Raw genomic sequence first — 21,010 nt, 5'->3', positions numbered from 1 at the left:
GAGACGTGGAATCGCAGAGGAGCTCTCGGCAGGACGCAGGTGCTCCGCTGGAGCGGTACTGCGGAGCTATTCCCTCCCTGCCTCGCAATGCAGGGAAGTCCAGACGCTGGATGCCCGGGTGGGGTGCGGGAAAACAGGCACGCCTCTGATAGAGTCAGACCTAGGAAGCCGCTCAGACTTTGGAGGCCTTTCTGCTGCTGACCCCACAGCTAGGAGCCACCAGAGTCCAGAATTCTTTTTTTCGAATAGATTGAGAAAGGGTCATGAATTGGAGGTGCAGGGCCGTATTTTCATTGGGTTAAAGTGATTAGAACTCCGGAGTCCTAAGTACCCCATGGTTTGAGGAGGGAGCGGGCGACCATTTCAAATGCCTAGAAAAGAATTGGAAGGCGCCACGCTGGTGCGCGCACTTAGCGTCACAAGGCCATTTTAGGAGAGCACAAGAGCCGCCTTAGCTTTCAGCGTTCGTCGCTGCGAATCACTACGTTCTCAAAAACTGAAGGGGGTGTGGCCAGCCGTCCTAGCCAATCAGCTTCGATCTCATTTGCATAAACACCAATCCAATGTTCCCAAACTCTAGAAATGGGTAATATAAATGAGCTCCCTTCCCCCCCGTTTTTTCTTTTGAAAGTTGTAACGTCCTCCGTCGCTTATATAGCAATAGGAATTAGAAAAGGTCACTCTGAGCTCACCCTCACCAATAGTGGCGTTCCTGGATACCCCATGTTCTCTCCAGGCTACTTCCTGTAGTGTTACAGCTCTTTTAGAATTTGTCTAGCAGGTTTTCCGGTTTTAACCGGAAGACCCTCCCTATACGGCGTTTATAACAATAGATCTTTTTTAGTTCTAGTGGGTTTATTTGTTCCATCACTTTCGAATGTTCGGTGGTATGCGTCCTAAGTGATGCTCTCTTTTCGAAAGCAATTAGGTGTTTGTGGCGTGCTGCGCTACGCCCCCCGGCTTCCTCGGCTTCCGGCTGCAGCTGATGCTGCTTCCCTTCCATCGGTTTTGAGAGCTACTCTTAAGAGGCATCTCGTTTCTCCTGAGCATTTCCTTGGTTTCGCTGCACGTGCAGCTTTTGTTACCCTATGGCGTCCGCCTCGGCCCCACCCGCGGCCCTGAGCGCCGAGCAAGCCAAGGGTGAGAAGCATATTCTGGCCACCGCGTGGGCTTCCTGCTGGGGAAGGGTGCGGGTGGAGGGGACAGAGCGAAGGGTGTGGTTGCACCGCCGGGAAATGGGGGCACAGGGTTCCACCCTCTCTCCCGCAGGAGGGGTCCTAGAGCGAGGGAATCTGGGTCGAGTTTAGCGGGTTACTCTGGCTTTAGTCCACTAATTTCCTGCCCTCTTCCCTGCGTTCTCGGCCTGGGCCCGCCGGCCGTGCTTCGACTCCTACCCGGGGATGCGTCTGCGGTGCAGTGGTCCTGGCGGAGGTAATCCAGGCGTTCTCGGCCCCGGAGAACGCCGTGCGCATGGACGAGGCTCGGGACAACGCGTGCAACGACATGGGCAAAATGCTGCAATTCGTGCTGCCCGTGGCCACGCAGATTCAGCAGGAGGTTATCAAGGCCTATGGCTTCAGCTGCGACGGGGAAGGTGGGTCGGACGAGGGTTGGTGGTGGCGTGGGTCCGAGAGAGGGCGCTGGATCCCACTGGGTCCCTGAGCCGTCCTCCCTTGCCTCGCCACACGGAGGCAGCCACAATCCGATGAACAGTATTGGCCATAGGAGCCGCGGGTCTGTTCTGAACTTGTGCCAGGTGAAGTCCTAAGTGCTTTTTGTACTTAGCAGTAATTATATTGTTATCCCACTTTAGGATGAGGAAACAGACTCTAGTAGTAAACTAAGTGCTCGAGGTCACAGCAGAGCTGGAGCCGACCCCTCTTCTGATGAGTTCTAGTGGGGTGTCTGCATGGCAGTATGCTTCTGCAACCCCTCCAGGGGATTTTAGCTGTCTCTGTTGGAGGGCTGGCTGGTCAGTTTCCTTGATGAGATCATGGTGTTCCCCAGGGTTGCTGATTGATTCAGCCCGGCTGACCCAAGGCCCTCCTGTGTTCAGGTTATAGACTTGGGGCCTTATGCATGTTCATACCACGGGTTCTTGTGAGTAAATTGCCAGAACGGTTCACCTGATCATGAGAGGCAGGGTGTTTAGGGGTATTTCATTCACTGTTTTGCCTGGTCTAGACCAGGAAATGGTGGATCCAGACTACCCAGGACAGAGGCCTGCTTGTGCCTTGTTTTGTTGACAGCTACCTGACCAGAGGGGTAAGAGCCAGTGACTCATGCTCGAGCTGCCCGCCCCCCACGTCTGGGCATACCTGTCCCCTGAGGGCGTGGCTTGATGCTCCACTTCCCCTTGCAGGTGTCCTAAAGTTTGCCCGCTTGGTCAAGTCTTACGAAGCCCAGGATCCTGAGATTGCTAGCTTGTCCGGCAAGCTGAAGGCACTGTTCCTGCCCCCCATGACATTGCCTCCCCACGGTCCTGCTTCTGGTGGCAGTGTGGCTGCCTCCTGAGGGTCGGCCCTCCCACTCGGGGAAGACCTTCATGTTCCAGAGGATAATAAACGTGCCTGTGACTTAGCCTCCGTGTCAGTCTTTTGTGACCCTGACAACCCCCACCTCCTGGCCCCAGGTTCCCTCTGCCATTCTAGGCTGCTTCAGCTCCCTGCCCTGATCCTTCATAAGCTCCTGCTGGGAACGACCCTGCCCAGGACAAGATGGGAGGAAGGACATGCCCCTCAAAACCTTGGAGGAAAGTGGGGGGTTGTGTGGTGAGCCTGCACAGGTGCCACCTCCTTTGAGGAGAGGGGCCTCCTGGGCTGTTTTGGAAGCCCCTTAGCTTCTGGGAGCTGGGAGGCTCCCCCATTGGTCGGTGCTCCCTTGGCTGGGGTTACTTCCTGGTCTTTGCCCCCACCTCACTCCCCCTCCTTCCAGTGGCTCTGTCAACTCGAGCTCCAGGTGGAGCTCCAGGTGACTCCTCCCCTCCCAGGGGTAGGGGTGAGGACAGGCTGGCCCTGGATGATCCAGTGGGACTGGGGGGAGAGGCCTGCGGCTGTGGGCAGTCTGAGGCCAGCCCCTCCTACCTGTCCCTTCTCCAGGGATCATTAAACCAGGGGCCTGCTGCTGTGGTGTCATTGGCTTGGCAGGCTTCATTGAGGAGGAAGTTGCTGAGCTCCCTCTATTCCTCCTCACCTGTTTGGGCTGCTGTGCACAGCTGCGCCCATACTCGGCCCTACCCCTCGTGGCCCTCTGCCTGTGACTCCCCTGTTCATCTGGGGAGATGCTGTCCCGTGGGTAAGTCCCGTCCCCCCCGGGTGCCACAGTCTCCTATTAGTTTGGGAGAGAGGTACAGGGTGTATGCTCCCCGCTGGCAGGTGTGGGACCATGAGCGTGACCTGCTGCGTACCTGGCCTGGGTTTTCTTCCTGTCCCTGCCTCAAGATGTAAGGAGCTCCAGTCTCATACCCCTCTGCTTCCTCCTCCTTGTCTCTAGCACCTTCCCTGTGACAGACGCATCTTTCTTCTCTCTCCCTTGCTTGTCTCCCTTCACTCTCTGGTCCCCCTGGTCCCCCGCTTCTGCTGTCTGCTTACCCCAACCCCTGGGTAGTGCACATCACCTGAAACATACCCTGTCTGAAAGGCAAATCGGAGAAAACTCCCCGCTTCCCACGGAATTTCCTGATATCTGGGGTTTGCTCCACTTTCTTTCAGGGTCTCTTCCCTTCCCCCTCCCATGCATCATCCATGCAACAGACGCTATCGCGCATCCCCTATAGATCAGGTACTTAGTAAGGTGCTGACAATAATTTAGCGAAGAAGACAGACATGGTCCTTGCTCTCAGAAAGCTTCATTCCAGTGGGAGGCATGGACCCTTCATTCCAGTGGACACTTCATTCCAGTGTCCAGACGACACAGAGAACCCAATAAATAGGACTAATTTCAGATTTTCAGAAGTGTCATGCAGGAAACGAGACGGCTTCAGGTGCCAGCAAGTGTCTGGGGGTGCCAATGGCATTGTTAACTGGAGGGATCCAGGAGGGCTTTCCGGAGGAGGGGACAGGAGCGCCAAGAGCTGGATGATGAGGCAGAGCCAGCCATGTGGTGCCCATGGGCAGAGGCCCTGCTGTGGGCACACGGGACCAAGGACAGGGTGCAAAGAGAAAGCAGGGGAGAGGGAGGCAGAGACCTGAAACGGCATGTGCGGGCAGGATGGTGTGTCCGTGTGTGGGTGTCTGCCCTGGGCCAGGGACACGTGTAGATGGATGTGGATGGTGAGGTGTGTGTAGTAGGCCTGTGTATGCAGATGCGTGTGTACTCATCTGTGTATGACGAGCAGGGTGTGCGTGTGCAGGACCGGAAGCTGATCTCGCCTGTGCATGGCCATTGATGAGCTTGTTTATTGGATGTGTACTCTGCACTCTGGTGTTGTGTCAGCCTTTGAACTCCCAAAGGGAGGGGCCAGGCTGTGGAACCCTGGGGTGGATCTCCCTATGTAGCTCCTCTTTCTGCCCCTATAGCTCTGGGAGGGAATTCGTGGTCTTTCAGTGGGACTCAAAATCCAAGATGGAAAGGGTAGTCAGGGTTAAGTCATCCAATAGACAGACCAAGCTTCCCAGGTACCAGAAGGAAGAGGGAGGGGAGAATCCATTTCTGGGGGTGTGTGTGTGTGGAGAACTGATGTTTGATATTTGAAAAAGTAATAAAGTAGTCATCATAGGAAACAGAGACTTTAGTTGAGCTTTAACACTCGGTTATTATTTTGCCTTATTTTTTATTGAGGTAATAGCATACATAATGTGCATGAATGCTTACCGTGAGGGCTTAACCTGAATTAAACATACGGCCTGATGAACATCAAGTCTCATCCACCTGTGCACACACCAACCAGCGTTCCCAGCACCCCAGCTGTTTCCTACAAATTGCCATCTCCCAGGCAATTTCTTTGTTTTCATTAAAAGAAATACATACCCATGCGACAACTTTCAAAAAGGGAAATGGGGGAAGGAAGACATCCGCATGGCCAACAGACACAGATGCTCAACATCGCTTATCCTCAGGGAAATGCAAATCAGACCCCCTGAGATAGCACCTCCCGTTTGTCAGGATGGTTAGAATCAGAGAGATGAGAAATAACAAGTGTTGGTGAGGATGTAAAGAAAGGTGCTGGTGGGAATATCAGCTGGCCCAGCCACTGTGGAAACTAGTATGGAGCTTCCTCAGAGAATTACAAGTACAAATACCAGGTGATCTAGAAATTCCGCTACTGGGTATTTACCCGAAGAAAATGGAAACGGTAATTCAAAAAGATATAGTCACCCCTATCTCATTGCAGCATTATTTACAGTAGCCAAGATAAGGAAGCAACCTAAGTGTCCATTGACAGATGAATAAGTAAGGAAGGTGTGGGGTACATATACAATGGAATATTACTCAGCTGTAAAAAGAATAAGATCTTGCAATTTTTTTTTAAAGATTTTATTTATTTATTTGACAGGCAGAGATTACAGGCAGGTAGAGGCAGGCAGAGAGAGAGGAGGAAGCAGGCTCCCTGCTGAGCAGAGAGCCCGATGCAGGGCTCGATCCCAGGACGCTGAGATCATGACCCAAGCCGAAGGCAGCGGCTTAACCCACTGAGCCACCCACTGAGCCACCCAGGCGCCCCAGATCTTGCAATTTTTGACAACAGTGATGGATTGAGGGGTTACTATACGAACAAAAGTCAGAAACAGATCCATAAACACAGAGAATAAACTGATGGTTTGCCAGAGGGGAGGTGGGTGGGAGAGGGGCAAAATGGGTGAAGGCGAGTAGGAGGTAGAGATGTCCGGCTATGGAGTGAATGAACCATGGGGATGAAAGGCATGGTGTAGGGAAGATAGTGGTATTTAAAAAAAAAAAATTAAAAAGATTATTTATTTGTCTATTTATTTATATATATATTTTTTATTTATTTGAGAGAGACAAAGAATGAGAGCATGAGCAGGGGGAAGGGGGAGCGGGAGAAGCAGGATCCCCGCTGAGCAGGGAGCCCACTTTGGGGCTCTATCCCAGGACCCTGGGATCATGACCTGAGGTGAAGGCAGATACTTAACTGACTGAGCCACCCAGGCGCCCCTTGCCAGTGGTATTGTAATAATGTTGATGGTGACAGGTGGTAATTGTGCCATGGTGAGGTGTGGCATACCACATAGACTTGTTAAATCACTATGTTATAACACCTGAAACTAATGTCATGTTGTGTGTCAACTCTACTTCAATTTAAAAAAAGAATAGGGGGCGCCTGGGTGGCTCAGTGGGTTAAGCTTCTGCCTTCGGTTCAGGTCGTGATCTCAGGGTCCTGGGATCGAGCCCTGCATTGGGCTCTCTGCTTGGCAGAGAGCTTGCTTCCTCCTCTCTGCCTACTTGTGGTCTCTCTCTCTGTCAAATAAATAAAAAGTAAAAAAATAAAAAAAAAAAAAACAGGTAGAGGGATGCCTGGGTGGGTCAGTTAAGTGTCTGCCTTCACCTCAGGTCATAATCCCAGGGTCCTGGGACCGAGTCCTGAATCGGGCTCCCTGCTCAGCGGAGAGCCTGCTTCCCCTCTCCCTCTGCCACTCCCCATGCTCGTGTTCTCTCTTTCTGACAAATAAATAAATAAAATCTTAAAAAACAGAAAACATAAAACAGGTATAAGGGAGAAGTAAATGTCACTCCCAGATCTCTCCCCCAGCCACCTGGGGGAGGGATGCCATCAATTCGAGCTTTCTGTGTATCCTTGGTCGGGTTGCTTTTCTCTTGTTTTGGTTTGGTAGTGTTTGTGTTTGTATGTGGAATTACACATGGGGAACATCACAAGCTTCTGGTGTGTAGGGCTCTCAAGGTCAACCAGCCCCGAGAATATGAGCCACAGGCAGGGACCTTAGTCCCTAGCCCCCAGGGGACAGGCCCCTAGTCAGAGTCCTGAGCTCTGGCTGATTCGGAGCAGGCCCCTGGAGGAGAGCCTATGGCTCAGGCACAGGGTGGACAGCACCGAGGGGGCTGGCGGCTCTACTCCCTGCCTGCTTCCCTAGAGCTGCATCCCCTCGAGTTCTGCTCCTTGGCTCCACTGCCTGGCTAGGGCACGGTGTGACAAAGACTTGGGACAAGAAGTAGAAAAGGTGTGAGTCTGACAGCTGTGCGGCGGTCATTTTGTCCGTCCCTCTGTCCCAGCGGCTCCCCAGATATCTGTGTCGTGGGAGGTGAGAGCACCTTTGTATGGTTTGTAAGCACCTACTTGGCTTTGGCTGTTAGAAAGTCTCCCCTTGGGGCGCCTGGGTGGCTTAGTGGGTTAAAGCCTCTGCCTTCAGCTCAGGTCATGATCCCAGGGTCCTGGGATCGAGCCCTGCATTGGGCTCTCTGCTCGGCGGGGAGCCTGCTTCCCCCCCCTCTCTGCCTGCCTCTCTACTTGTAATCTCTGTCAAATAAATAAATAAAATCTTGAAAGAAAGAAAGAAAGAAAGAAAGAAAGAAAGAAAGAAAGAAAGAAAGAAAGTCTCCCCTTCCCTGCAACCCCCAGTGGCCCTGAGCTCCCAGCCTCTGTTTTTGGAAGCCCCCAGGGCCAGCACACAGTAGCTAAAGTCACTGGCTTTGCGAACCAGTGTGTGGGTGACATCCCAGCGCTGCCACGTACCAAATGGCCAGCCCTGGGCAAGTTCCCTACATTCTCTGAGCATCAGGTTCCTTGTCTGTAGAAGGGAGAGAGGCACCAGCTTCGCAGAGCTCTTATGAGGAATAAATCGGCTAAGGCACGTCAGTGACATCATAGCACAGTGCCTGGCATGGAGTGAGACTCCATGAAATGAGACTTGTCACTGTCACTGTCATCGTGAGTGTGGAGTGTGGACCAGGGTGGGGGAAGAAGAGATGGCGTGTGACCGTGTGGGTTCACATTTATGAAGCATGGCCTTCGCCAGTAGGGCGCAAGGCACATTTGTGTCCGTATTCCGTGTGTCGTCACGCTTGGGAGTGCTATGCTCCCGAATCCGATGGCAGATGTGTGGGAAGTGGGCCCCATCCCCACCCCCCACTGCCACCCTGCTTTGCAGTCTCTTCTGCTCTGCTCTAAAACGAGAAGTACAGTGAGTTCCCCAAGGGGTCGGCCGCGCCCCTTCCTGTCCCCGCCCTGCTGGCTGCCCCCAGGCTGTGGAGTGGCAGCCCCAGCACCAGGACAGGAGGCCAGGACTGTGAGGTAGCCTGGGCGCTCCAAGCCAAGCGCACTGAGCCATTAGCCAAGCCCCAGAGTGTTCGGCCTGCCGGGACTGCCCTGCTCACCTCACTCCCCTGCACCCCCAGGATGGTGAGGTAAGGTCCTGGGACCCACGGGATGGGACACAGGAGGCAGGGGCGTCCTGCGGCCAGAAGGGCCATCTCTTCACTGCTCCCCGGGGGCCTGCAGGTGGTTTCACCGAGACCTCAGCGGGCTGGATGCCGAGACCCTGTTGAAGGGCCGTGGGGTCCACGGGAGCTTCCTGGCTCGGCCTAGTCGCAAGAACCAGGGGGACTTCTCCCTCTCCGTCAGGTAAGGGCCCTCCATGCCAGCCTGGGCAAGTGTTTCGGCACCTCATTCCTGGTTCCCTTGTGGCAGTGCCTGCTCCCCTGGGCCCCCACTCTAGCACTGATGTGTCCCCCACCACTGTGTCTGTCTGTGCCCATCCCTTCCCTCTGTGTGTGTGTGTGTGTGTGTGTGTGTGTGCGCGCGTGCGCCCCAGCCCATCGCCCCTATGTCCCCACCTCTACTCTTGCACCTACTGGCCTTACCACCCGGTGCCCCGCAGGGTGGGGGATCAGGTGACCCATATTCGGATCCAGAACTCGGGCGATTTCTATGATTTGTATGGAGGGGAGAAGTTCGCGACGCTGACAGAGCTCGTGGAGTACTACACCCAGCAGCAGGGCGTCCTGCAGGACCGAGACGGCACCATCATCCACCTCAAGTACCCGCTGAACTGCTCCGACCCTACCAGCGAGAGGTGAGGGACTTGCTGGCCCACTCCCACTGCTAGGGCTGCCCCACTGCCTTCCCAGAGCTCTGCAGGCCCCTTTCTTCCACGTGATCCCAGGCCCGTGTCTCAGGGGACGGACCTGCCACCCCTTTCCCTCAACCCCCCGAGAAAGCAGGGGCCATGGCCTTGCCCTTCTTCAGGGTCCCAGTTGGCTGGTGTCCCAGGCCCTCCTGGGGATGCAGAGGCCTAGTGGCTGCATCTGGTAGTAGGCCAGCTCTGTTGTTAGAAAGCTCTTCTTCCTTCCTTGGAGCTGAATCTGCACAGGAGGACATTTAATGTCTTGTCTGAGCAGCGCGGTGATGATGGGTCTGCTTGTGGGGGCTCCATGGGGCTTGACCAGTCCCTTGACCAGAACACGGAGCTGTGGAAAACTGTGTGACAGGTTTGCGCGTGCAAGGGGCCTGGTACCTGGGCACCGGGTAATACTGAAGGCGTTGCCCTCCTCCCTCCTGTCCCTCTCCAAAGACATGGTCCCCGGGACTGGGCAGGCCGCAGCACGTATGGTCTCCCTATAGCATGGGTGGGGGTGGGGGACCCGAACCCTTGGGATCACATGGTGGCTTCTTTTAGCCGCTGTGTCCCAAAGACAGCTCCGTCAAAGTGAAGGGCAGCCGAATAATTCCAGGGCCATTGTTTTTCACCTTCCTGGGGCCAAGGCAACTTGCCTTATTCTGTATGTGTGTGTTGATTGTTGTCATGATTGTGACCCTGGGCTCTGCCAGGTTTCAGTCTATCTGAGAGGCACGCCGCTCAACCCACATCTTTGTTCCAGTCACTGGTTAAAAGTTGGAATTGGGTGAGGCTGAGGTAAGGGCCTCGTGGCCACTGGACGCCACTCTCCAAGCCAGCCTAAAGCCATGGATCCATTCCCTTTGGAGCCACCTCTTTGAGGAGTGAGGCCCAAGCATGGGTGACTTTGTTCATGGTGGCCCTTCTTGGTGGTGGCCCCTCTCCCTCTGGCCCTTTTCCTCTGCTCGGCCTGCCACACTCATGGGGGTTTGCCGCCCAGGCCCTCTTAAACTCTTCGCGTCCTCTCTTCCTCTTTGCCCAAAGTCAGCATCTGCCCTGCTACAGGGTGGGTTGATGGAGGCCCTAGAGGAGGAGCAGGAATGGATGGAGCTGAAGAGGGAAGGAGAAGCTGGGCAGACCCCCCACGGCCCAGTGGGAGCCTGAGGCCCAGAGAAGCAGGAGAAGGACAGAGCTGGCGGCGGCTGCGGGAGAGGGAAGGACTGAGGTAGCGGCGAAGGCTTAGCTGACTCTGAGAGGCCCTTTTGGTTCCCCAGGCCAGGATGCCAGGGTGCCCGGCTCACCCCTGACCCTGGGATTTTGTGTGGGAGGCTTTCTCCATACCTCCCTTTGTGTTCCTTGCCCGAGTAGCTGCCCCTCCTCCTCAGAGGGAATTTGCATTTGTCTTGCCAATGGCTAGCTCTCTGCTTGTGGTCAGCCTGATATTTGCATGGAAACTTCCTCATCCTGGCCCAGGGAGACCAGGGTCAGCCCCCTCCCCATTGCGGGGTGGGGGTGGGGGGAGCTCTGGTCTTCCCTGAGTGGTGGGATGGGGTGACCTCCCCTACCCACCAGGTGCTGCTTCTGGACAGGGCAAGAGTGAGCTGGGGCCAGACAGACTGGCCCCTCTCACCTCCCCCCATCCCTGCGGTTGGAAAATGCCCCCTCCCCTGGTCCCTGGGTTGAGGAAACCTCACACCCTCACTTCTCACTCTCTCCCCAGAAGGAGTTTTGTGTTTTTTCCATCACGTGGTTTCCTGTGGGGCTGGGCATTGTGGGGCTACAGTTTCCTCCTGGGAAGGGGGTGTGCTTCGGGGAAAGGTCCTAGTTCTGCTTTCTGCCCTTCTGAGCCCCTCCGAGCCCCAGCCTCATCTCCATCTCTGGGCTACCCCAGAAACCCCCCCCCCCCACTGTTTCCCACCCCCCCCACCCCCAGGGTTGTCTGTCTTCCTTGGTACCCAGGGGGAGTTGTCCCCATTGTGACTCCCTCGTGACTCCCATCTCCATTGCTCTTTGTGGTTTGGCCTCTGTATTTCTCTTGGTCTCCCTCCTCTTTTCCTAGTGCAGTCCTGACTTTCCTGAGACCCTTCCTTGGTTTCTCCCCTACAGTTCTTCTGGGTATAGCCTGCCTTTCTGCCTCTGTCTTATGCTCTCAGAGGTAGGCCTGGTTAGAACTCCCAAGGCTTCCCTATCAGCTCAGGGCCTTGGGCCAGTGTGATCAATAAGCTTCAGGTTCCTCATCTGTACAATGGGATGGTACCTACCTCTCAGGATTTTCGTGAGAGCAATGGACCTAAACACCGTGGTGGATCTGAGGGGCACCTGGCTGGCTCATTTGGAGGAGCATGCCACTCTTGATCTCGGGGTTGTAAGTTTGAGCCCCACAGTGGGTGCAGAGATGACTTTAAAAAGATATATATATATATATATATATATTTTTTTTTTTTTTTTAAAGATTTTATTTATTTATTTGACAGACAGAGATTACAAGTAGGCAGAGAGGCAGGCAGAGAGAGGAGGAAGCAGGCTCTCTGGAGCCCGATGTGGGGCTCGATCCCAGGACCCTGGGATCATGACCTGAGCCGAAGGCAGAGGCTTTAACCCACTGAGCCAGCCAGGTGCCCCTAAAAAGATATTTAAAAAAAAATATCGTGGTGGATTTTTTTTTTTAAAGATTTTATTTATTTATTTGACAGAGAGAGATCACAAGTAGGCAGAGAGGCAGGCATAGAGAGAGAGAGAGGAGGAAGCAGGCTCCCTGCTGAGCAGAGAGCCCAATGTAGGACTTGATCCCAGGACCCTGAGATCATGACCTGAGCCAAAGGCAGCGGCTTAACCCACTGAGCCACCCAGGCGCCCCAATCGTGGTGGATTTGAAAGCATCTAGCACAGTGCCTGGCCCTGTCCCTCTCTGTGAACATCTCTGCTCAGCGTCTGCCCCTGGGCTTAGATGTCCCTTCCCCTATGTTGCCTTCTCTAGGTGGTACCATGGTCACATGTCTGGGGGGCAGGCAGAGGCACTGCTGCAGGCCAAGGGGGAGCCCTGGACATTTCTTGTGCGTGAGAGTCTCAGCCAGCCTGGAGATTTTGTGCTATCCGTGCTCAGCGACCAGCCCAAGGCTGGCCCAGGCTCCCCACTCAGAGTCACTCATATCAAGGTCATGTGTGAGGTAAGGCAGCCAAGCTTTTGATAGGGCCTCCTGCCAGGGCTCCTGTCTATACCCCAAAGCAGGGGTGGTGGCGTGGGTCAGCCTGGGCTTCAGTCCAAGGCTGGGGTCCAGGGAGGGAGACTCAGATCCTGCGGAATGGCCTGACTTGGCATCCCTCAGGGTGGACGGTACACTGTGGGTGGTTCAGAGACCTTCGACAGTCTCACAGACCTGGTGGAGCATTTCAAGAAGACAGGGATCGAGGAGGCCTCGGGGGCCTTTGTCTACCTGCGGCAGGTGAGAGGGGCGGGCCTGGATGTCTCCTTCCCCTTCCTGAGTGATCCTGCAGACCCAGAAGCTTTTGGGATCTCGAGTTGCTGACTTCTTGCCCCCTCCCTGCCCAGCCATACTATGCCACTCGGGTGAATGCCGCAGACATTGAGAATCGGGTCCTGGAACTCAACAAGAAGCAGGAGTCGGAGGACACAGCCAAAGCTGGCTTCTGGGAAGAGTTTGAGGTGCATGGTGGGGCCATCAGAGTGACTGGTGTGGGGTCCAGACCCCATCCCTTCTCTCCCCACCCCTTACACTGGTCTGGCCCACCTTCCCTCTGGGCGTGGATGTCCCTCCAGGGGCCAGCACTTTACTTCTTCCTCTCGCCCCTCAGAGTCTGCAGAAGCAGGAGGTAAAGAACTTGCACCAGCGGCTGGAAGGTCAGAGGCCAGAGAACAAGAGCAAGAACCGTTATAAGAACATTCTCCCGTGTGAGTACCCTAACCCCAGGGCAGCCTCCATCCCTCCCGCTTCCCAGGCAGTGTCACTCAGGAGACTCCCCTTCCCTGAGCCAACCTCCCCTCATCTCATACAGTCTCTATCCCCAGCTCGAGGAGGGTCCACCTCCTCACCCAGCCTCCCCTCTTCCAGAAAGCCTCTGCCCCATGCAGTGGAGCCTCCCCATACCCCACGTCCACCATCCTCCTTCCTCTGAAACCTTCCTCCCTGCCCCCCAACTCCCCAGCTGCCCACAGTGCTCTGACAGCCTCCTGGCCTCAGAGACAAGACTGGCCTGTGAGCTTAGGAAGGGTCTGCCCCAGAGGCTGGTGAGTGCCTGGCTGACCCAGGCCCATCTCGTTTCCTCCCCGCCCACTCCCAGTTGACCACAGCCGAGTGATCCTGCAGGGACGTGACAGTAACATCCCTGGGTCCGACTACATCAATGCCAACTATGTCAAGGTTGGTGGTACCTGCTCGTCGAGGGAGGAGAGCCTGGGCCCTGGGGATTCCCCATTCACAGGGGCACTGGATCCATAGTCACGTAGGCACAGCCGACACGTTAGGTGGTGAGGGGGGGGGGATGCGGGGGCCCACAGGCCTGGGGTGCAGCTCTCTACACTTGCTTCCAGAACCAGCTGCTAGGCCCCGACGAGAACACTAAGACCTACATTGCCAGCCAGGGCTGCCTGGAGGCCACGGTCAATGACTTCTGGCAGATGGTATGGCAGGAGAACACCCGCGTCATCGTCATGACCACGCGAGAGGTGGAGAAGGGCCGGGTAAGGCCGAGTCCCGTGTGCCCCTGACTCCCACAGCCCTCCTTCCCGGGGTGTAACACCCATCACCATGAAATCAAAGAGAATCCAGGTGCCAGGGCAGAAGGGAACCTCAGAGGGCAAGGTCCAGCCCTTGTTGGGAAACTGAGGCATAGAGACCATTTTGGGTACACACTGTCTCCCAGATCCCTGCTTCCAACCTGGGGCTCTCCTGACCACCAGACCCAGGTTTTATTTTTCCAATTATTTTTTAAAAGATTTTATTTAGGGGCACCTGGGCAGTTCAGTCAGTTAAGCATCTGCCTTTGGCTCAGGTCATGCTGCTGGGGTCCTGGGATCAGCCCTGCATCTACCTCCCTGCTCAGGGGTGAACCTGTTTCTCCCTCCCCCTCTGCTCTTCCCCTTCTCGCGCTCATGCTCTCTCTCTCTCTCTCTCAAATGAATAAATAAAACCTTAAAAAAATTGTTTTAGAGATTTTATTTATTTGACACAGAGAGAAAGCATGTGAGTGGGGTCAGGGGGAGGGGCAGAGGGAAGAGCAGACTCACCGCTCAGCTCCAAACCTGATGCAATGCCAGGCTGGATCCCAGGATCCTGAGATCATGACCCGAGCCAAAGTCAAATGCTCAACAGACTGAGCTGCCCAGGCACCTTCAGACCCAGGTTTTAAATGGGCTTTCTTCCTTAAAGTGTCTCAAGCAACATGCCCCTTCCCACCTGTCCCCATCCTAGCAACAGCCCTCCTGTCCTCTCTCTGCCTCCTAAGTCTCTGGAGTCTGCCCCTCATCCTCACCCCGCTGCCCAGCCTGGACTCCCTCCCTATAGGCTGCCCCCATTGACAGCACATCTCCCCTGGAGTCAGAGGGGTCCCCCTCAGAGCACACACACTATGTCAGGTTGTGCCTTCTCTGAGAATCTTCCTGTGGCTCCCAGTTGTCTTCAGGATCCAGTCCCACTCTAAGAGCAGGCCTTCCAGGCCTGGTGGCTTCCCTGCAACCACCTGCCTCAGGTTCCCACGCCTTCGCAAGAGTGCACTTTCTGCTAGGAAAGGACTTCCTCTCTCTGCACTATCTCTGCCTAACAGACTCCTTGTTTTTGAACCCCAGGCTCAAATGCTCCCTCCTCTGTGAAGCCACCTCTGATTTCCACCATAATCTAGAGGGAGAATTAGTCTCTCCCTTTCTGCCGTGCTCCCCAGGGGGTCTGTTTCCCCTGTTCACCTGTCTCTCTGTGGATGGTGGAGGCCCAGGGGCATAAGCTGCGTCTTCCTCTTTGTTGTGGGCTGGGCTGCACCAGCCGGTGTTTACTGAGAGAACTGTAGGGTCAAGGGCTTTGTCAGGTCTCACCACCTGTTAGTGACTAAGCCAGGACCGGATCCACCTCGGATTCCAGGCCAGTTCATCCATTCATCCAGCTGATTGGGCCAGCACTGGGGACACAGGACCTTGAAAAGGGCCTGGAACAGGCCCCTGAACATCCTCACCTCCACTCTCCCTTTGCAGAACAAGTGTGTCCCATACTGGCCAGAGGTGGGCACACAGCGTGTCTACGGACCCTACGTGGTCACCAACTGCAGGGAACACGACACAGCGGAGTACAAGCTCCGGACCTTACATGTCTCCCCGCTGGAGAATGTGAGTGTCTTCCAGCTCCCTGCTCCCCAGGACCCCCTCCTTGGATCTGCTCTTGCCCGCTGGGGTGGGGGATGGGGCGACATGTGGGAACAGAGGGCACTGGCCCCATGCGCTCTGCCCAGGGGGACCTGGTTCGAGAGATCTGGCACTACCAGTACCTGAGCTGGCCTGACCATGGGGTCCCCAGTGAGCCTGGGGGTGTCCTCAGCTTCCTGGACCAGATCAACCAGCGGCAGGAAAGTCTGCCTCACGCAGGACCCATCATTGTACACTGCAGGTGAGAATAATGAGGTTAGCAGTAGTAATCAAAAGAGTCGCTGGCTGGGAAATACTGGGGACTGAGGGCCATGTGCTCTGGTAAACGATCATTTCCCGTTCATGCACTCAGTGCTCGGCCTGATCCCAGCCGCCTCCGGGCTTCTGGATGGCTCCAGATCCAAGGCAGAAACTTAGCTTGTAGCAACGTTGCTGATGGAGCCTCTGCCTGGGGTGGGGAGCGGGTGGCTTCTGTAGAGACTTAACTGCATGGGCCACCTCCTGCAACCTTCCGGAATACAGATGAGCAAACACCCCGGTGACTTGCCAGCCAGCCCGTGGGAGAGTCTGCGCGGGTGCTCACAACAGACCTAGGTTCCGGTGGCTCCCGCTTTCTCACACGGGCTTACTCAGCCTGTATTTCTTCTTGGCCCTGGCACCTTCCATCTGGGGTCAGTGTGGCTCCTTACGTTTTCTTTCTCCGAATCTGTAGCCCTGAGGGTGCTTAGCCTTCTTCTCTCTTTCTGCCTTCCCAGCTAGGGAGTCTAGCTCGGTCTCCAGGGTGGTGCAGGGATGGGAGATGTTTTCCCAGAGGGGCAGCTGTATTACTAGCTCCATCAAGTTCTTGATCAGGAGCCCTTGTTCCTGCTAGGTGGTGGGGGTGGCCATCACGGAAGAGTGGGGGGCCCCCTCAGTTCTGAGGGTTAGAGTCCTGGAGATGGGCCTACCCATGTGGCCTGGTCTGGGTCGATGGGACCCTGCGGGTGCAGGTTCCTGGACAGAGACCAGTAGGTTTAAACTCCTGCTGTTCTGCTCACTGGCTGTGTGATCGCAGACAAATTACTTCACTTCTCTGACCCTCAGATTCCTCATCTGTAAATTCAGGATCTCCTATGCTTGCTGTGAGGATTCACTGAAACCCTGTCCCTGTGTCTGGAATGCAGTAACCTCTCCAGAAATGGGAGCTATTGATGGTTTAATAACACATCCAGGCCTGGAATGGGGAAACAGGAGCCTGTTTCATCTACTTCCCTTCCCACTCCCTCCAGTGACCCCAGGCTGAGGGCCTCACGCATCTTCCTTCTTCCCACCAGTGACTTTAGTCCTAGGGCAGGGCTGGGTGAGCTGAATCTGGGGGTGCCCCCTGCCTGTCATCTAAGGGACTCTGCAGGGGTAGGCCCATCATTAAGAAGGACCCTCCTTCTACTCCCCTACTACTTCTTGAAATCCCCATGGCCTTTATTTAGATGTTACAGGAAGGAAGTGGGTAAGGGGGGGTTATTTTTGACAACCTGGGTTTGAAATTAGTGCGACTCAGGCCACGAGCCTGGCAGCTCTGCCAAGAGGCAGAACTGGGGTCTCTGAGAGATCCTGAGGTTCCTGGGACCTGTGTGCCCCAGGATGTGGCAGAGGGTGAGGAAAGAAGGGAAACCTCATGCCTCACAGTGCCTCCACACCTCCCCATCTCCTCCCCCCAGCCCCCTTTGTGCCCTACAGCCTAGAAGGCTGCCCTTTCCCTGTCCTCAGGGTCTGAAGAAACAAAACCCTCTTAAAAGCTCTAAATAAAACTTTTGAATGGTGGGGAGGGGGGCTTGACAGGGAAGGCCTCATTCAGGCCAAGGGTTTGGGAGCGAGCTGGGGGAGGCCCAGAGTGCCTGGGGGGCAGGCAGGATGCTGGTGGGGCTTGGGGGGGGGGTCCTAGATCTTCCAGAGTAGGGAGTAGCCCCCAGCCAGCAATGAGGAAGTGAAGCAGGAAGTAGGGGAGTGAGGTGCTGGGAAGAAAGAAAGGGGGAGCAGCATGGGGGGAGGGGGTGGGATCCAGCCTGGGGGCACTGGAGAGCCAGGCCCGCCTACAGATCCCTGGGCTGAAGCGCTGAGCACAGGTGCACAAGCTGGCTAACTTCTACCTCTGGCTAGCGTGCCCGGTGACCCTGGACATGTCACCTCCTCTCGCTGGAGCCTCCGTTTCTGCCAGAGCTGAATGCTGGGGCTCCCCTTTCCCATGGAGGCATGGCCTGGGCCTCTGATGGTGCCCCCTTCCCTCCCCAGCGCAGGCATTGGCCGCACGGGCACCATCATTGTCATCGACATGCTCATGGAGAGCATCTCCACCAAGGGTGAGGGTGACTTGTGGGGGATGCAGGTGGGGGAGGGGGCTGGGTGAGCAGCCCCTCGGTGTCCACCCCTTTCTGGGCCTGGGGTCCAACTGCCACGCCTGCCCAGGGTTGGACTGTGACATTGACATCCAGAAGACCATCCAGATGGTGCGGGCTCAGCGCTCGGGCATGGTGCAGACGGAGGCACAGTACAAGTTCATCTATGTGGCCATCGCCCAGTTCATTGAAACTACCAAGAAGAAGCTGGAGGTCATGCAGGTGGGTGCAGCAGGGCCTGGTAGGGCGCTGGGGGGTTGTGGGTCTTGCCATATGCTGCTGGGACCACGGCCCTTCCACCCCACCTCTGCCCACAGTCCCAGAAGGGCCGGGAGTCAGAGTACGGGAACATCACCTACCCCCCAGCCATGAAGAATGCCCATGCCAAGGCCTCCCGCACCTCCTCCAAGTGAGTGACCCCTGCCTGCCACCTCCCTGCAGCTGCCCGTCCCTCCTCCCTGCCTGGCCTTCCACAGGGGCCGCTGTTAGGGAGGCCTGGGTTCAAGTTCCAGCTTGGCTCTTACTACCTGTATGAGCAAGTGTTTCCCCGAGTGCCCTCTCTGTGGGGCCTGTGCTGGGCACCGGTGGTGTTACTAATGTGGGAGATGCAGCCGCTCCCCGCAGGGAGCTTCTGGTCTAGTGAAAGGACTGTGACCCGCTCTCCTCTTTCAGTTTGTTCATCTGTGAAATGGGGGGAGACAGGGGGTTGCTGGTGCTGGGGCACCGGCCCTGTCTCCTGACCTGTGCCAACTGCCCTCACACACTTGCCCACCACACCTGCAGACACAAGGAGGACGTATATGAGAACTTGCACAGTAAGAACAAGAAGGAGGAGAAGGTGAAGAAGCAGCGGTCGGCAGACAAGGAGAAGAGCAAGGGTTCCCTTAAGAGGAAGTGAGCCAGGGTACGCTCCCCACCACCACTCCCTCCCCGCCCCACTCCCCCAACCCCCAACCTTCGGGCTCCTGCCTGCCCTGCTCCCAGTGTTCCCTGGATCCAGTGCTTTCCCCTGGTGGGATGGGGTGGCAACTACCTCACCCTGCTTTTCCCAGCCTTTCCAGACCCTTCTTGTACCCCTTCTGGGTTCCAGGCACCCTCTTACTCCCTTCTCCCTGCAGCCTCAGGCCTGATCCCCGCAGAGGCCTCCATGGACCAAGCCACAGCCGGAACCTAGGAGCCCGCCCCCATTCTATTGTAATTTAAATGGCTGCGTCCCTACTTCCCTCTTGCTGACGTGTATATAGCCCAGCAAGGCCTCAGGCGGTGCTGGGGCCCTTTACTCTTGTAAATAAAGCCCTTAGGATTACTGTGTGTGGGGGTCTCTAATTCTGAATGCTTGGATGGGAGGGGCTCAGAAGGGGACAGAGAGGGAGGTGACCAGGGAGCCCTGTGTGTGTGTGTGTGTGTGTGTGTGTATTTTCACATTAAAGCTCAGCCTTCACAGTCAGACCCTGTTCTGGACACTGCTTAACATAGGAGTGTGGCCAAGGGCTGGGCTCCTCAGTCTCTCCTTCAACGTGGAGACTGATCAAAAGTACAGTGCAGGGGCACGTGGGTGGCTCAGTGGGTTAAAGCCTCTGCCTTCTGCTCAGGTTATGATCTCAGGGTCTTGGGATTGAGCCCCGCATCGGGCTCTCTGCTCAGCAGGGAGCCTGCTTCCTCCTCTCTCTGACTGCCTCTCTGCCTACTTGTAATCTCTGTCTGTCAAATAAATAAATAAAATCTTATAAAAAAAAAAGGTACAGTGCAGGAAATACAGTCAATGGTATGGTAATAGTTGTGTGGTGACAGGTGGTGGCTGCACCTGTTAGGAGCATAGCCTGCTGCCCCAACTTGTGGGGATCACTATGTTGTACACCCAAAACTGATGTAATATTGTGCCAACTGTACTTCCATTTTATTTTATTTTATTTATTTTTTATTTTATTTTATTTTTTTAAAGATTTATTTATTTGACGGACAGAGATCACAAGTAGGCAGAGAGGCAGGCAGAGAGAGGAGAAAGCAGGCTCCCTGCTGGGCAGAGAGCCTGATGCAGGGCTCGATCCCAGGACCCCAAGACCATGACCTGAGCCGAAGGCAGAGGCTTAACCCACTGAGCCACCCAGGCGCCCCTATTTTTTTTTTTTTAAGATTTTATTTATTTATTTGAGAGAGAGACAGTGAGAGAGAGCATGAGCGAGGAGAAGGTCAGAGGGAGAAGCAGACTCCCCATGGAGCTGGGAGCCCGATGCGGGACTCGATCCTGGGACTCTAGGATCATGACCTGAGCCGAAGGCAGTGGTCCAACCAACTGAGCCACCCAGGCGTCCCTGTACTTCCATTAAAAAAAAAAAAAAAAAAAAAAAAAAAAAAACATATCTGGGGCACCTGAGTGGCTTAGTGGGTTAAGCCTCTGCCTTTGGCTCAGGTCCTGATCCCAGGGTCCTGGGTTCTCTGCTCAGCGGGAAGCCTGCTTCCCCCCTCTCTCTCTGCCTGCCTCTCTGCCTGTGATCTTTGTCTGTCAAATAAATAAATAAAAATTAAAAAACCCCACATATCTATACAATAAAATGGAGCGGGAAGCTCCTGACAGGGCAATCCTTGTCAGGGACGAAGGTCGCAACCAGCAACGATAACTCATTCCAGACTTGTCATGGGTCGGGGCACTGTTTCAAAGACTACACATTCAATCTAGGTGCCTGTGCGATTTCCACTGCACTGCGGTGGAAACTGAGGCACAGATCGACTACCCATGACTTGCTCGCAGGCACAGAACTGTTGAGCAGTGAGGCCGTCTGCCTCCAGAGCACACGCTCCTGGAGCGACAGCTGGGGTCCCCTGAATGGACACACGTGCAAGCCTCCAGCCCTGACTTCCAGATCTCAGCGCTCAGGAAGCGCAGTCCTAGCTCCTGCCACCCCCGCCCTCCTTCCGCAGGTTCCTGGGGGCTCCCGGTGGAGCGTCTAGCTCCTCCCTTCTCCATAGCCGCCGCCTCCACCTTGAGCTCCTGACCGACCGTTTTATATTTGCCCCCTCCTCCCTGTCCTGTGTCCAGGGTGAGGCTGAGGCTTTCTCTTGATTGGCCCGTGAAACCTGTGAGGGTCCCTGTAGCAGGAGAGGCCGAAGGACAGTCCTCCCTCACGGTCTTTGGCATGTGCTGTGTCGCCAGGTGTCCAGTGTGTCCCAGACACTGGAGCCGTCCTGGGGGCATGGTGTGGGCACGACAGTTCCCATCGCTGTGGAGCTAGGAGATGGACCCA

General features: G+C 55.5%; 2 protein-coding genes and 1 non-coding gene across 5 annotated transcripts; all 3 read left to right on the top strand.

Annotated features, from left to right (window-relative positions):
• The first annotated feature begins 747 nt into the window (after positions 1-747).
• Positions 748-809, top strand: LOC123389676. Its single transcript, XR_006604306.1, has one exon. It is a non-coding gene; the product is annotated as a U7 small nuclear RNA (small nuclear RNA).
• CUNH12orf57 (chromosome unknown C12orf57 homolog) lies at positions 752-2,580 on the top strand. Its single transcript, XM_004766635.3, has 3 exons — positions 752-1,140; positions 1,418-1,594; positions 2,363-2,580. Exons 1-3 carry the CDS (start codon positions 1,089-1,091, stop codon positions 2,512-2,514), a joined length of 381 nt encoding a protein of 126 aa, XP_004766692.1. The 5' UTR covers positions 752-1,088; the 3' UTR covers positions 2,515-2,580.
• Positions 2,581-8,100: 5,520 nt separating this feature from the next.
• PTPN6 (protein tyrosine phosphatase non-receptor type 6) lies at positions 8,101-19,079 on the top strand. 3 transcript variants are annotated; one of them, XM_013063606.2, is made up of 16 exons: positions 8,107-8,319; positions 8,414-8,536; positions 8,793-8,987; positions 12,007-12,196; positions 12,356-12,472; positions 12,580-12,693; positions 12,843-12,939; positions 13,329-13,408; positions 13,579-13,728; positions 15,229-15,360; positions 15,483-15,637; positions 17,665-17,732; positions 17,839-17,990; positions 18,086-18,177; positions 18,552-18,672; positions 18,887-19,079. In XM_013063606.2, exons 1-15 carry the CDS (start codon positions 8,312-8,314, stop codon positions 18,664-18,666), a joined length of 1,788 nt encoding a protein of 595 aa, XP_012919060.1. In that variant the 5' UTR covers positions 8,107-8,311; the 3' UTR covers positions 18,667-18,672; positions 18,887-19,079. The 3 variants fall into 3 exon arrangements, 2 of the variants coding, with proteins under 2 accessions (XP_012919060.1, XP_012919061.1); XR_006604257.1 differs by lacking the exon at positions 18,086-18,177 and having other exon boundaries at positions 8,101-8,319; XM_013063607.2 differs by lacking the exons at positions 8,107-8,319; positions 8,414-8,536; positions 8,793-8,987 and adding an exon at positions 9,013-10,254.
• The last annotated feature ends 1,931 nt before the right edge of the window (positions 19,080-21,010 follow it).

This window comes from Mustela putorius, unplaced genomic scaffold (assembly GCF_011764305.1).
Source record: "Mustela putorius furo isolate JIRA1106 unplaced genomic scaffold, ASM1176430v1.1 tig00003988_pilon_pilon_pilon, whole genome shotgun sequence".
Lineage (NCBI taxonomy): Eukaryota > Metazoa > Chordata > Mammalia > Carnivora > Mustelidae > Mustela > Mustela putorius.
The sequence above is the reverse complement of the archived record's forward strand: the minus strand, read 5'-3'. Positions and strand labels throughout refer to the sequence as shown.

Coding starts and splice junctions, on each gene's coding strand:
- CUNH12orf57 (XM_004766635.3), top strand. CDS start 1,089: ATGGCGTCCGCCTCGGCCCCACCCGCGGCCCTGAGCGCCGAGCAAGCC. Junction 1,141..1,417: donor GAGCGCCGAGCAAGCCAAGG/GTGAGAAGCATA, acceptor TCTGCGGTGCAG/TGGTCCTGGCGGAGGTAATC. Junction 1,595..2,362: donor CTTCAGCTGCGACGGGGAAG/GTGGGTCGGACG, acceptor TTCCCCTTGCAG/GTGTCCTAAAGTTTGCCCGC.
- PTPN6 (XM_013063606.2), top strand. Junction 12,473..12,579: donor CCTTTGTCTACCTGCGGCAG/GTGAGAGGGGCG, acceptor CTCCCTGCCCAG/CCATACTATGCCACTCGGGT. Junction 17,733..17,838: donor GGAGAGCATCTCCACCAAGG/GTGAGGGTGACT, acceptor ACGCCTGCCCAG/GGTTGGACTGTGACATTGAC.